The sequence below is a fragment of the Carya illinoinensis genome, chromosome 14 (assembly GCF_018687715.1).
Source record: "Carya illinoinensis cultivar Pawnee chromosome 14, C.illinoinensisPawnee_v1, whole genome shotgun sequence".
Taxonomy (NCBI): Eukaryota; Viridiplantae; Streptophyta; class Magnoliopsida; order Fagales; family Juglandaceae; genus Carya; species Carya illinoinensis.
Genome location: NC_056765.1, coordinates 26,347,621 through 26,362,130, shown reverse-complemented (window position 1 = coordinate 26,362,130; position 14,510 = coordinate 26,347,621). Strand labels below are relative to the sequence as shown.

The window sequence follows — 14,510 nt, the reverse complement described above, 5'->3', positions numbered from 1 at the left end:
ACCTATCGAGTGAGTCACTCGTGCTTCACTCAAGTCATTTGTCACGCGAATGTAATGCATTCTTGAAAATCCGCCCAAAAAAAAAAAAAAACCATAACACATCTTTGTCGGGTCATGTCAATAAATCGGGCAGACACACCAATAAAACCAGGTTCTACAAACCCAGTGCATGGTTTACCAAAGTTTTTCTTATACTCTTGATTTGGCATAAGAGTTCGCAGCTTGATGATCTGCATCTAGTCACAGCGTTTAAAACTTGTTTTCTTTTGCCTCTTGATTTGGCATAAGAGGATTCGATGGGTTTCCCTACTCAGCCGTGAGGTCGCTTGCGTCTCTTTTCTAGTGCAAGGTTGCTCGGCTCCTCATGGATGGGATATTATGGATTTAAATTTTTAAAAAAAATGTAGTAACTAGAACAATATTCAAGACTGCATGAATGACGATGATGGTGGGAATGATTGTTCAACAGAGTTAAGTATCATGTCTTCAACAAAATCACCTAGTTTGTATCGATGACATGTCCCAAGTTTTAGGCTACTTTTCCAAGCCTTTTAAGGAGGTGAATTACAAGTTATAGATGTATAAACCTCTCCATTTATTGGATTCAATATGTTCTACTGGGCTGTAAGTTTGGTTTGAGCGATACTTCCTTCCACTAAGGTTCTTGAGCCCGACGTGACATTTATGAGTTATTGGCCCAAGAAAGCCGGCTGAAGTAAAAGGCTTGCTGAGATTACACAAGTTATAGCTTTGCCTGTTATAGCTTTACCTTTCGTAGTTGTATAAAAAGTTTAAGAAAATTATACCGTATTATTACACTTTTCATAAAGTCCTTGCCTCCCTCCTCTTCATTTTACCAACATTCGTGTGAAATCACACTTATCATTGTGCACTCTACTTCTTTCTCCCTTTCATCTTTGATGCTTGGAAAAATAGATCACCTCACATATCATTATTCATGTTGTGGGCAGATTAGGAAGAATGATCAACAGCATATTTAAGAAAAGAAAAATAACCCAATATATATATATATATATTCTTTAGGGAAAAAAAGTAGATGAAGAAGAAATTCTCTGGGAAGACCAAGCTGTAAGGATAATCATACGTGATAAAGGCAGCATAGCTAGCTAGTCACTCCTACCATGTCTTGGATCCAACGTCTCCCTCATTCATGCTTTTTGTTTAGGTGAGCCCTTACAGTCCACTCCACAAACTAAACTTTCACCCCAAGCACCCCCCCCCCCCCCCCCCCCCCCTCTCTCTTCTTTCTCTCTCTTCTCCCCATTTAAAACGAAGCCATTCCCAATATTCCAACTACGAGCAAATATATTTACAACTATACCATGAAAAAGAAATGTTATTCCCCCCCAGTTTTTGTATTCCTTGATTTCTTCATATGAACACTAAGGGGGTGGAAAGTACATATAAAACATATAAACTATGAAAATGTGGTGCCCAAGTGAGCAGAACAGCAGCAGTTAGTTGAATTTGCCAACATACCAACCTTGAGAAAATAGCTATTTTACCAAAAGTGGCCCATCTTGATCCTTTACCAAGTTTACATCCAATATATTATTAGGATAGCAGCTGTAGGCAAGGGGAAATTTACACTGTAGCATTGAGAATTTCTACTCCATACTACAAGGTTAACTTCTACTACAAAAGTTTTGATAGTGTTAAACTAAAAAGGTGAAATCTACTGTAACTCATAATTATAAAGAGAGATGCTTTGTTGTTATAGCTTTTTGTAATATATTTTTGTTTTTTGTTTTGTAAAGTAAAAGCCAGTTGGTTTCAAATTCATACCTTTAAAGCCAGCCATGATGATGACCGCCTAATACAGGAGAAAGGAACCATCATTGCTAGTCAAAAAGAGCAAAAGAAGACAGAAATAAGAGAGCATTACACATCAGAGAAGAAAGGGTGTTGAGGAGACGGCCATGGCAACTCCTAAACAGATGTTGGAGCAGCAACAGTCGCAGATGCAGCGTGTGAAGACTTCGGGAATCGGTAGCCATGGGAGCCCTCCTAAGGAGGACAGGGAAGAGGACATGTCAAGATCAGTGCTGGCTATGTTCCGCGCAAAGGAAGAAGAAATTCAGAGGAAGAAGATGGAGGTGAGGGACAAGGTTCATGCTCAGTTGGGCCGCGCCGAAGAAGCAACTAAGCGCCTGGCCGATATTCGGGAAGTAAGTAGAATCAATATTGCTACACTATCATCATATTTACATCTGAGAAAAAGATAAAATGGTGCATCATTTACTATAAATCATATAGCCTTTACATAGATAGGGTTGGCAATGCAGATGAAAAAAATATGAATATATGTAACTTGAAGAAACAACTCATCATTCATATATAATATGTATTCCTCCTGATTTGAATATATTAATTAGAAAAAGGTAGAATTTAGGATCTGATGATCAGTTCATTGCTGAGTTGACAGTTGCAATAATTTTCTATGAAGAAGTGGATGATTTCAAATGGTTTATTCTGGATCACAAGCTTCTTCACATTTTCCACTACTTTTGTCGATCTAAAAAAATTTCAAACTGAGAAATAATTATCTGTTTTTATCTATGTCTGACTTGTTATTGATGATGTATGCTGGATTCCTTCAACCAATAAAATCATCTATTCTATTAGGAACTTGAGGCTCTCACAGATCCAATGAGGAGGGAAGTCGCACTTGTTCGCAAGAGGATAGATGTAGTTAACAAAGAGTTAAAGCCACTGGGGCAGAGCTGCCAAAAGAAGGTGGAATTGAATTTATTTTTGATTTTCTAAAAATATTTCATCTGGGAGTCGAGATGGTCATTATATTTTACCCTAAATCAAGTGAAAGCAAATGAATCGTTTTACTTTTTGAAAGTTCCCCTAAAACTTGTTATCTGTTTGTTACAGGAGCGAGAATACAAGGAAGCCCTTGAGGTTTTCAATGAGAAAAGCAGGGAAAAATCTCAACTGGTTTCCAAATTAATGGAGGTGAATACTAGTTCCAGATATCTAGATATCTGCATTTTGAACTACTGAAAATCCCAAATTAAATATGTCCCATATTTTTTATTGCTGACATTTTTTGTTCTCTTCAGCTGGTGGGTGAAAGTGAGAAACTGAGATTGAGGAAGCTGGAAGAGCTCAGCAAAAATGTGGACACCCTGAAATGAGCTAGATGTGTTGTTAAAAGAAAGTAGAGCTGTGTTCTTGTACTGTTGTAATTAGATAGATAATAGCTTTTCGTGATATTGGTATTTGTGATTGATTGCTTTGTTTGTCTGTATTTCACTGTTTGTATTTGTACGGTTTTCTGATTTAGGAAGAAATGCCAACCAAGAGTGTCTCTGTCTGTCACAGAACAACATAACCATCAAGTATTTCCAATGTTCTTAAATAGAAATGTGCGACATGCGCCCCTCTCACTAAAGTTGCATACTGCATTTAAGAAACCCAAGTTACATATCATTCTGTTTAATGCAATTTGCTTAAAAAAAAAAATATCTATCATTCTCTTTCAAGAGATACAGCTAAAAACTAACTCATATATACAAATATTTGCAGCATTTACAGAGAGAGCCTTTGAGAATACCTCAACACTCATCACCACTCAACATACTGCACTATTATTTATTACTTTATTATTACTTTTTACCTACTTTTTATTACTATTTATTACTTTATTATTACTTTTTACTTATTTTTATTACTATTCATTACTTTTTACTACTATTTAATATTTTATTATTACTTTTCACTATTACTCACATCCACATTCCTCAACATCAAAATCCACATTTCTCAACATCAAAACCCAACCAAATCACCCTTTGATTCAAGATGGAGGTGTATGTATTTGAATTTTGAGTACACCCATTTTGCTAAGAATGGTAGAAAACTTTTTTTTGTCTTTTTGATCGGTGCTAAGAATAGTAGAAAAAGAATGAAGACACAGAGCTTTATTAAAATTATCAGTCTCTTGGTGCTGAGAAGAAACATGTAACGTTTGTATGATTACAGCTTGTAGCGTATTACGAAAAATTTAACCAAACCCAAATAATCAGACTGATTATGTGCAAGAAAAAGACAACTAATTACAAAATGACTAGAAGATATTAGCTTTTTTTGTGATTTTTTTGGCAAATTACCAAACGATAGTAGCTAGAAGTAGAGTCTAACAGAAGGAACAAAGATTATATCCGTCTAATCTAGAGAACTACATATAAAGTCAGAGAGCAACTGGTGCCAAACAAGTTGAGGCTGTGATTCGATTCTGTAGTATCCAAACAAAAAGATAAAGAGCAGATTAAAGTTCCAATTTCCTTTGGGAACAAGCCTGCAACTAGGCAATTATTACAGCGAGCAAACAAGATACTTGAAGAAAATCACTATGCAATCCAGGAGTCTAAAACTTATTAAATTTGACCGGTGGAACACTGGGGCCATCTCCATCAAAAAGAGATCGCCACTTCATTCCTTCTTCCCAATCCCGTGAGACATATTATAGATCCCTCGTCCCTGGTAAAATGAACGTGTTGCAAATTAGAGCAAGAAATGCATTTATAATAAATTCTAATTTCTTTATGAAGTTCTTCATAAGACTAGGATGCTGGAACTCACAATAAGGAAAAGTGCAGTGCCCGCCAAAGCAGCAGGAATGGCAACAGAGGTTATCTTATCAAACGGTCCTTTCAGGTATGTGTGCTTGTGGACGTTTTGGAAATATCTTTGCTTCTCAAGAAGCTTCTCCCTTGGTCGAAATGGTGGTTCTGTGGCTTCAGCCATGCTGCAGTACGAGTTAAAAAAATTGCAGCTGAAATCACGTTACTTAAAATGATGCATGGGGGTTTTAGCCATGCCCATTCCATGTAATGAGGCAAAAATAACAAGAAAAAAAAAAAAAAAAAAAAAAAAAAAAAAAAAAAAAGAGAGAAAAAAAAAACCAGATAGATCCCTGTATAAAGCAGAATTTATTTTTATTGTTCTGGATAAACCAGCATAAAATACAAAAATAACCCTCAACCACAAACCAAAAGAAAGCGGTTAACCAATTATCTTTGTGTTAGACACATGCCACTCGTTCAAAACATACCCAGAGACAGACTTAGGGTATGCAGAAATCTTGTGTGTGAAATGGCACTCAAATTTGTTACTGCACAAAATAAATAGCAATAACTTTTACAATTGGCCTTGTTACACTTCATTGTTTCAGCTCCCACGGTGATATATGAAAAAGGTAACAATATGGAACTGTATTTATGGTTTCATTTTACAAGGCAAAGAAAATTGGGTAATCACTTTTCAATTGCAAGAGTACAGAATTTAGTCTTATAGCAATCTGTCAGGTAAAATGAAGTAAACTCTTGACTTTGGAAAAGGGAAAGAAAGTGCTAACCTAGAAATTTAAGCCCACAGCTGAAAGAACTAAATAGCAACTTGATTAAAAACCCATTTATAATCGAATAATATCCGGATATTCTCACAGTAATCCGTCACTCTCTTCTATATCTTCCTACACCCTCAAATGCAAAACCCAGGACTGAAGCTTTTTCAATATCAGAATTTGCAACAGCTATGGAAGCAAAAGCCAACAAAAACAACTGAAGCCACTCACAAAGCAGGGAAAACCCTCCTAACAAACGATCACAGTGTAGCTCCCGCATACTAAAAGCTGAAGCACCCTGAAAGAAGGCCCTCAAGAATGTACTCCAGCAATTACAGCCAAATCTACTCAATTAATGTTATCTACACATAAACAAGTTAGCTTTGGTCGGAAAGGAACGCGTGTTGCTTTGAAGACAAGGAATGCACTACGGCAGAGCTAAAGAACTTTTTTCTCCACACTTTAATGCTTTGGTTTTCCGCTATTGTACTAAACGGGGACAATGATTTCGTGTCTTTAATTCATCGCTCTTAGAATGTATTTAGGTGTTCTTATGTATACTTCCTGTACACGGGCTAAAGAACCTTTTATCTCTTATAAAAATAAAATAAAAAAAGCTAGCTCTAATCTAGAACATAAACGGGTCACAACCAACCAGAAAGGGCATGAGAGTAGCCACAAAAGCTAAAAACCTACACACCAGGTTCAGCAAAACGACTAGTAAAATCTAGAAGACAAGAAATGACATAACATAGCTAGATCAGATCAGCCCAATAAATATGGAGAATATTACAAACCCATTAGACTATGAATAAAATGAGAACAAGATCATACAAAAAAAACTTCAAAATAGAGGGGGAAAAGATTACATCTACAGCTAACCCTAGATCAAAAAATCATAAGCGTATTACCCGTATCTTTCATAAGGAATTAGAAGATGAAAATGATGAGCTTACCTGAGATTGGGATCTGGGTGAGCGAGGACTTCACTGTTCGGAAGCGAACCCTGGTGGCAAGAGGAGAAAGAAGATTGTAGACGACGAACAATGAGTTTGGGATTGAATAAATTAAACAAGACAGGGATTGAATTAAACAAATTACATACAGACCAGAGAGGAGAGACGACGGGACGATGGGCGACGGCGAAAACAAATGAAGAAGACTGGAGAGAGAGAGAGAGAGAGAGAGAGAGAGAGAGAGAGAGAGGTGATATGGAGGGTTCGTGCGACGGTTCGTGCGACCCGGGGGGGCGTTAGAGATAGAAATGGGTAGAAAACGACGTCGTTTGGTGGATCGAAAACGACGCCATGTTAATGATGGGCTGAGCACTCTCTTGCAAACTAAACGGCACCGTTTCAGTTGAAATGGGCTGGGGCGCATTTTTGGGCTTGGCTGACTTCAGTTTTGGGGCTTATTTTCAAAACCTTGTTTTTCTTAAATCGATTGAAATCCTAAATTTAATTTTTGTCTAAACACTAATATATATTTTTTTAAAATTTTAAAAACACATTTGTTGTAGTTATTTTAAAACAATAAATTTAATTCTTAGTATTAAATATTGATAATTAAAAACTATTAATTTACTTGTATTAAGTTATGTGTAGTTTATAAGTTATAATAAACTACACATAAATTTATAAATTATAATAAATTATATCTTTTTCCTAATAAATTATAATAAATTTATTTAAATAATAAATTAATAGCCTTACAATATCTATATTAGGAGTCTTACCACCGAGTGAATAAAAGATGAAGATATATGTACATAACTCTGAATTTGTATAAAATTCATTAGTAAATGAGATCTTAAGTTACTGAATCCATTAGAGAATCATACCTTTTATTTATTTATTTATTTATTTCGATTGAGAATCATTCCATTTTTTTTTATTGATAGAGAATCTCATAATCATACCATTTTATCACTACCTCCAAAGATTTTATTTGTAACTCGGTATAAAGGATATGCTCTTTTATATTATTAATATGAGATGATTTGATTTATAAAAAAAATTAAAATTATGTCACATCAATAATATAAATATATTAATAATGTAATATTTTAGACACTGTCTTGCAAGTAGAATGACTAGAAGTAGATTCGGCCGACCAACTGCACTTTTGCCCATCCCCATTCAGAATTTCTTCAAAAATTATCTGATATTTTAAGAGTAAGTTTAGATAGACAGTTGAAGTGAATATTAAAAATTAAATAAAATATTATTTTTTAATATTATTATTATTTTGTAATTTAAAAAAATTAAATTATTTATTATATTTTGTGTAAGAATTTGAAAAATTGTAATGATGAGATAAGATTAAATTTTTTTTTTTTTTTTGTAAACGTGTCAATTATGATTTAATGTTAGAAAAAAAAGTATATTAAATATATATAAAACACAGATAATGCATAACTCCAAAATAGGAAACTCATTTTAGGAGATAGAACATCTAAAAGTATGCATAAAAGCAAAAAATGTGTTCAGAAGTGATTGCTGGGAATGTCAGAATCAAAGAAAGTTGTGCAGGGCCATTGATGGGTAAAGGAACTTGAGATAAAGCATTAAAGCACCACAAAATATTGACACCTGAATAGGCCTCATTGACTCATATATGGTGGGTTGGCTCAACCCTACAATGGAGGAGGGGACGCAATCAATGAATTAGAGACCATAATCTGCCGTGAAATCTGCTATCATTCCAAACAGATTTGGACTCCCAACAGTCCTGATCTTCTGTTCCTTGAAACTATGATCATTTTCTACAAAGACTTGATTGACTGCAAAAGGGACAAGTCCAATATTCTAGTGCATCACCAAAAAATTGCCCCTGAAAGTGGAATAAGCGTGCCTGTCATGGGTCCATGCTGCGCGCATTGGCCTCGTTTGCAGACAAGGAGCACCGGTACCGATTGATCTATATGGTCCCTCAGCCTTGAAATAAATTAAGAGCCATGAGCATTGAGCACCAACATCGATGCCAGATCAGGGTCAAATTCATTGCAGATTAAAACCTACTTTAGCTTTCACTAGCTAATGTGTGGGAAACAGATTAGACAACCAAGGTGTTATACATTTTTTTTTTTCCCTTTCTAATGAAGAATTGCCTCTTTTTGGGTAAGGAAAACCTTTCTTACATCAAGTTATCCAACATGTATACATCAAAGTGTACAAAGAAAACAAACATGAAGAAAAAACTAAGGGCATGTTTTATAAGAAAATATAAAGAAAATAAGGGAATCCAGAAGGCAGAAAATAAAAATTTAGACTCCAAGTAGGCTCAATCGCAATAACGACTTCTTTAGAACATATTTTGTTCCCTTTTAACGTGATATAGAGCATCGACAAGATTGTTCCTATGATACAATGAAGCTCACTAATTCGTTGTTCTAAAGTAGTACCTTTCATAGAAAAATTCAAAACACCATTCTCTAAGATATAGAAATTTTTTTTGAAAGGAAAATTCTTTTTTTTTTTTTTTCTTGAAAAATTGATCAAATCAATTATATGTGACCCTAAGTTAATGGTAAGCATAAATTATAACATAATGACCTGAAATTCTTTATAATGGTCATCAAATAACCCACTCATTATTGATCATAATTAGCAACATAAAATGTCTATTAATTATAAAATGCCTATTAGTTATGGTGCATTCCAACATCTGTTAATGTTTCCAAAATAAATGTAGAGCTCCTCGCGAGGATGTCATAGCGCCCAAACCCAATTGCCCTTGCTCATATGCATGCGTGTCACGTGACGTAGGTAGCTTTGCTACCCAGTGTTTTTAATACCGTATCAGTCATTGGTCTGGTACAAGTATTACTTATATTTCATACCGTCCCAAATGTCAGGCGTACTGGTCATATCAACCGATATTTCAAACTGTACCGACTCAAATACCGGCCCGTACCATCTGATATTTCAGCCTTTAATTTTTTTCTTTTTTCATTTTTTCAAGCTGCAAACTCATTTTTTTACTCTCAATTGAGACCATTCTATTTATAATTTATATATATTTGTATTTATATATAATTTATTCATATATAGACTATTATTTTGAAATATAATTTATATATATGTTTTTAAATATAATTTATTCATATAGCGACTATTATGAAATTGTACACAAAACGATACCGATATCGAAATATTTCGCTCCTAGACCTTGACCGATATAGCTACCAGTACGGTATTCAAAACTTTGTTGTTGCCTCTAGGCAGCTTATGTAACTCTCTCTTATGCTTCACTTTAAAACAATACTATAATGAGGATGATTCAATATAAACAACTTATCTACACTTTATTTGATCAATGTAGGGCTTACATTTCCTTTTTCATATACTTCAAACAGTTGACATTCCCCATCAATGCTCAAGAATATATTTTTATATATATAAAGTGGTTATCTAACGAAATTTTATTTGTTTAACGGTTTTTGTTGTTTTACCGTTAAAATTAACGCCGTTAGTTGCATAAATAAATTAAAGTGACTCTCTCTTCTTAAAAGTTTTTTTTTAATCTCTCTCCAATCTCTTATGAATAAATTCATAGTTATCAAAGTTCATGCAGCATACATCGATCTTAGAACCCATGCATTGATGATAATTTATTTATGAGGTATATTAGATATATATATATTATATCTATATAAATATATATTCTATATTCTATTATATATATGATATTTTATATAAATTATAATTTATATATAAATTTATATATGTGATTTAAAATTTCTATTCATTCCTTATATAAACAATAGAAATATAAAATAATTAAGTTTAAATCTATTTACCAACTACATTTATGAATACAATTATTCCAATAAAATATTATTTATTTATCAATTTAAATTCATTATGAAACATTAAAATAAATAATAATATCTTATAAAATCCTTAGCATTTGATTTCTTTATAAAAATTATCACTTTTTAAAAATAATTATTTTATTAAATTAAGAAAACGTGCTTTATACGTTACTTTATTGTTAACGATTTGTCTACTACGCTGCACAATTTTAGTTCATAGTTCGTTTTTTTTTTTTATTTCACGTATTTGTTGTTTCCAGCCATATCCAGAAATACGTGCAGTAGTAAATAATAAAATTTTCATTTTAAATGCTTTAAAACCGATTTAAGTTTATCTTGTTATTTGATGTTAAAAATTATATATTTTTTTTCTAAAAGCATTATATTATTAATCAAAATATTTTTCTTAATAAAAATAATATTAATTCTTAAAAATAATATTTCTATACACCAGACAAACGTCCCTTTACTAGTATATATACATATATATATATAGATATATATATATCTATATATATATAAAGGAAATAAGTATATTTATTTGAAATATCTAAAATATATTCTATTTAAGTAATAAAGTCTAACATGTTTGGACACTATGAAAATCCTCAAAACTTCTTATAATTTTATTTCTAAATATCAACGTAAAACACTTTTCAATTTCAAATGTTCAATTTTTAATTTTTTTTATCTAATCATTACTTATTATTATTGAAATACAAAAATCAATACAACTTTTACAAATTTTAAAACAAAAATAATATTAAAAATTATTTTTTATTCAACTTTTTATTTTTCCTTTCTCAAAACCTAATAAAACAATTTCACTCAAATCATTTAATTACTATTTACAAAATTTTAAAATACTTCAAATGTCCGAAAATGCCCTAAAAGTACATTCAAAAGCATGGAAATTCAGCTCTTTCAAGTGCAAAAGTGGGCAGTAAATGTTTAGGAAGTAGAGAAAGGTAAGATAATGATGCATCATTCCCTGCTGTTCCATAATTTGGAAGTCCATCAGCTACATAACTTCCTTCCCAATATATAGTGATGAATTCACCTGAGATGGCTCAATGCACAAATTGTGGCCCAAGGGTAGAGCATTCACAATGGCTCTTGTAAAATATAAAGGAAAGTGGATCAAAGGTCCCTTATTGGATTTTGTATTTTGATCTTTATTTTATATTTTTCTACAGTAACCCTCTAGATCATGTAGAGAATACTATTCACAACTCTAAAATATTTGAAATTCTTTTCTCTATCCTCTGGACGTATTTTCCCATTGCTTTTGTTCACCAGTGTTTCCCTATCTCTCTTCGACACATTAATTGGTTATTTGAAGGTGGTGAAGAAGAGAGAAGAACTTGGATCAAAACATAGTGGTTTTGCATTTAAATTTGCATTAATCTGAAATATGACATAATAGTATAATATTATATATATATATATATATATATGAAGAGATACTGCAAATATAAAAAGATGTGAAGATATTACAAATTTATTAGTAGTTGGACGAAATATTTGAAATGAATAAAAAATTATTAAAAAAAAATATTTAAATGATATTATTTTTTAAAAATTTAAGATAACAATTAAATAATTTCTTAATAGGCTTAAATGCATCGGATTGATTCTTTTAAAGAAAAAATCTAAAATCCTAAAATATAAATCCTAAATCGTAAGTGTTTTTCATGCAGTTTGTTGCTTTTCTTCCTGGGGTTCTTGGACACTTCTATATATTGATGTCTTTCTTTTGTTCTCTCGGCCTATTGGTTTCATCCTTGCCTTTTTAGCAGTTGTTTTCAAATGGCATGAGATCAGAGTCCGATCAATGCCATGCAACTCTACGGATGCATGCATCTAGCTGTTGTGATTTTATTCCACCAAGGCACCAACTCCTTGATTTTGAGTAATGATACAAAAAAAAATTTCCTAAATTTTGATAGCACAGAGAATTGTGTCAGAGTCTGAAACCAATGTAACGCACCAAAAATGCTAGATAAAATTTTTATTCAGAGTCACTCACTTCGAGGGGAGCACCTTGAGCAACAAGAAGAAGAAGCAGGAAAAATGCTCATTACATAGCGATGCCCACGAGCAAAGCCTGGCTTATAGACACAGAGAACTACATTGCAGGTGATCCAAGTGTTATGGCTGAGACCCGATATCTGTTACAACCCAAGTTAATAAAAGAACTAACAACATGGAAGGAAATACTAATTATGAACTTAAAATGACTCATGGCCCAGTAAACATATAAACTCTTAAGTTCAGATGTCTTGTATTCGTTCTTGGACCATGACAATGTCTCAAGATGAAGGTAGAAGATGCCTCCGAGAAGGCCTTTGTGTCTTGGAGGGAAATCCTCCTTTAAGGATGCCTCTTAAGAGTGGTTGAAGAGATGTCAGCTTTATGTCAATGCTGCCTTTTCTATTTACGTGTCCAACATGTGTTCCAGTGGTCACCCCCCAATGACGTGTTCCAATAGTCCCACAGTGATGTTTTCCTTTTTGTCTTACTCTATTTAATGCATGTTAAAAAAAAGGCCTATGATATCCATCCAAGACTGGGCACCGCTGAAGGATTTCAATAAATATGCCCTATCTTCAGGAAACTCAGGCCATCTCACTGATGTAATTAAGAAAGTACAAAGAGAGGTAGGTGTAATCTTAGAGTCTGATAATATGAAGTGGAAGTAAAGGGCTAAATAGAGGTAGTTGAAAGAGGAAGATAGAAATAATAAGTTCTTCCATCAAGCTGCATCACATAAAAGAAAAACAAACATGATCAAGAAGCTGGTGGATAGCAATGACCAGACTGTAACCTCGAGTAAGAGAATTTCTAAAATGTTCCAAAGCTACTTCACTGACCTTTTCACTTCCTTAAACCCTACTCAACCCTTCAATTGCATCTCTTCATTAGAGGCCCGAGTGACTGAGCCCCAAAATGAGTCCCTTAACAGACCTTACTGCACTCAGGAAGTGGAAGAAGCTCTATTCAGCATGAATGGGCTAAGCTCACCAGGACCAGATGGTTTTCCAGCATTTTTCTATTAAAAACACTGGTCCATAGTGGGTCCTAAAGTGTGTGGAGCTGTGCTGAATGTGCTGAATGGGAAGGAGAGCATGGGGAGCATCAACAACACTCTTATTGCTTTGATACCAAAGAAGAGGGCACCAACAAAGGTGACAGAATTCAGACCTATATCCCTATGTAATGTCCTCTATAAACTTATCTCAAAAGTTATAGCAAATAGATTGAAAAAAGTGCTCACTAGTGTAATTTCTGCTTCTCAATCAGCCTTTGTACCTAACAGACTTATTTCAGATAATATTATTGTTGCTTTTGAGGCATTGCATACTATGAAATGTAGAATGACAGGTAGAGAAGGCTATATGGCTTTGAAACTAGACATGAGTAAAGCCTACGATCGAGTGGAGTGGTGTTTTCTGAGAGCAGTTCTTACCAAGCTGGGTTTTGACAAAAAATGGGTGGACTTGGTGATGCATTGTGTTGAAACAGTCAATTACTCCTTACTGGTGAATGGTGAACCTCAGAAATCCTTCTCCCCCACTCGAGGCATAAGGCAAGGTGATCGATCCCCTATCACCTTACCTCTTCATATTGTGTGCTGAAGCCTTGAGTAATTTGATATGCAAAGCTGAAGAGAATGAGTTAATACATGGGGTACCAGTGGCTCGCGGACAGATGAGGGTATCCCATCTTTTCTTTGCAGATGATAGCTTGTTGTTCTGCAAGGCCAATGCAGAAGAATGGGGCAGGATGGTAAGTCTACTAAGAGATTATGAAAAGGACTCGGGCCAAAGATTAAATGTGGAGAAAACTTCTGTAGTTTTCAGCAAGAATACCAGCAGAATTACTCAGAGTTTCATCTTGTCAATAGCAAGAATGAGGACCACCATGCCATATGAGAGATACCTGGGATTACCCCCAGTGGTTGGAAAGGACAGATTCAAAACCTTCAAGACTCTACTAGACAATATCAATCTAAAGCTTAATAGTCAAAGAATCAAGACCCTCTCTCAGGCAGGAAAAGAAATTTATCTAAAGGCAGTGATTCAAGCTCTTCCAACTTTCACAATGAGTGTGTTCAAGCTCCCTCTAACCCTCATACAAGCTATAAACAGTGTCATTCAAAAGTACTGGTGGGGACAGCAAGAAAAAAAGCAAAAAATACATTGGCTTTCATGGAAAAAGTTGGGGCAATCAAAAGCTAAGGGGGGTTTGGGTTTTAGGGACCTTGAAATTTTCAACAAATCTTTGCTGTCCAAGCAATGTTGGAGAATAATTCAA

The 14,510-nt window shown here is 33.9% G+C and overlaps 2 protein-coding genes across 3 annotated transcripts; one reads left to right on the top strand and one right to left on the bottom strand.

Annotated features, from left to right (window-relative positions):
• Positions 1-1,778: 1,778 nt before the first annotated feature.
• On the top strand, positions 1,779-3,419 carry LOC122293429. Its single transcript, XM_043102003.1, has 4 exons — positions 1,779-2,189; positions 2,647-2,757; positions 2,905-2,985; positions 3,093-3,419. Exons 1-4 carry the CDS (start codon positions 1,941-1,943, stop codon positions 3,165-3,167), a joined length of 516 nt encoding a protein of 171 aa, XP_042957937.1. The 5' UTR covers positions 1,779-1,940; the 3' UTR covers positions 3,168-3,419.
• Positions 3,420-4,234: 815 nt separating this feature from the next.
• LOC122295049 lies at positions 4,235-6,615 on the bottom strand. 2 transcript variants are annotated; one of them, XM_043104068.1, is made up of 4 exons: positions 6,487-6,615; positions 6,334-6,383; positions 4,615-4,780; positions 4,235-4,512 (listed from the first exon to the last, which is right to left on the bottom strand). In XM_043104068.1, the coding sequence occupies exons 3-4, from the start codon at positions 4,777-4,779 to the stop codon at positions 4,465-4,467; spliced, it is 213 nt and encodes a 70-aa protein (XP_042960002.1). In that variant the 5' UTR covers position 4,780; positions 6,334-6,383; positions 6,487-6,615; the 3' UTR covers positions 4,235-4,464. The 2 variants fall into 2 exon arrangements, with proteins under 2 accessions (XP_042960002.1, XP_042960003.1); XM_043104069.1 differs by having other exon boundaries at positions 6,483-6,584.
• Between the last annotated feature and the right edge of the window lie 7,895 nt (positions 6,616-14,510).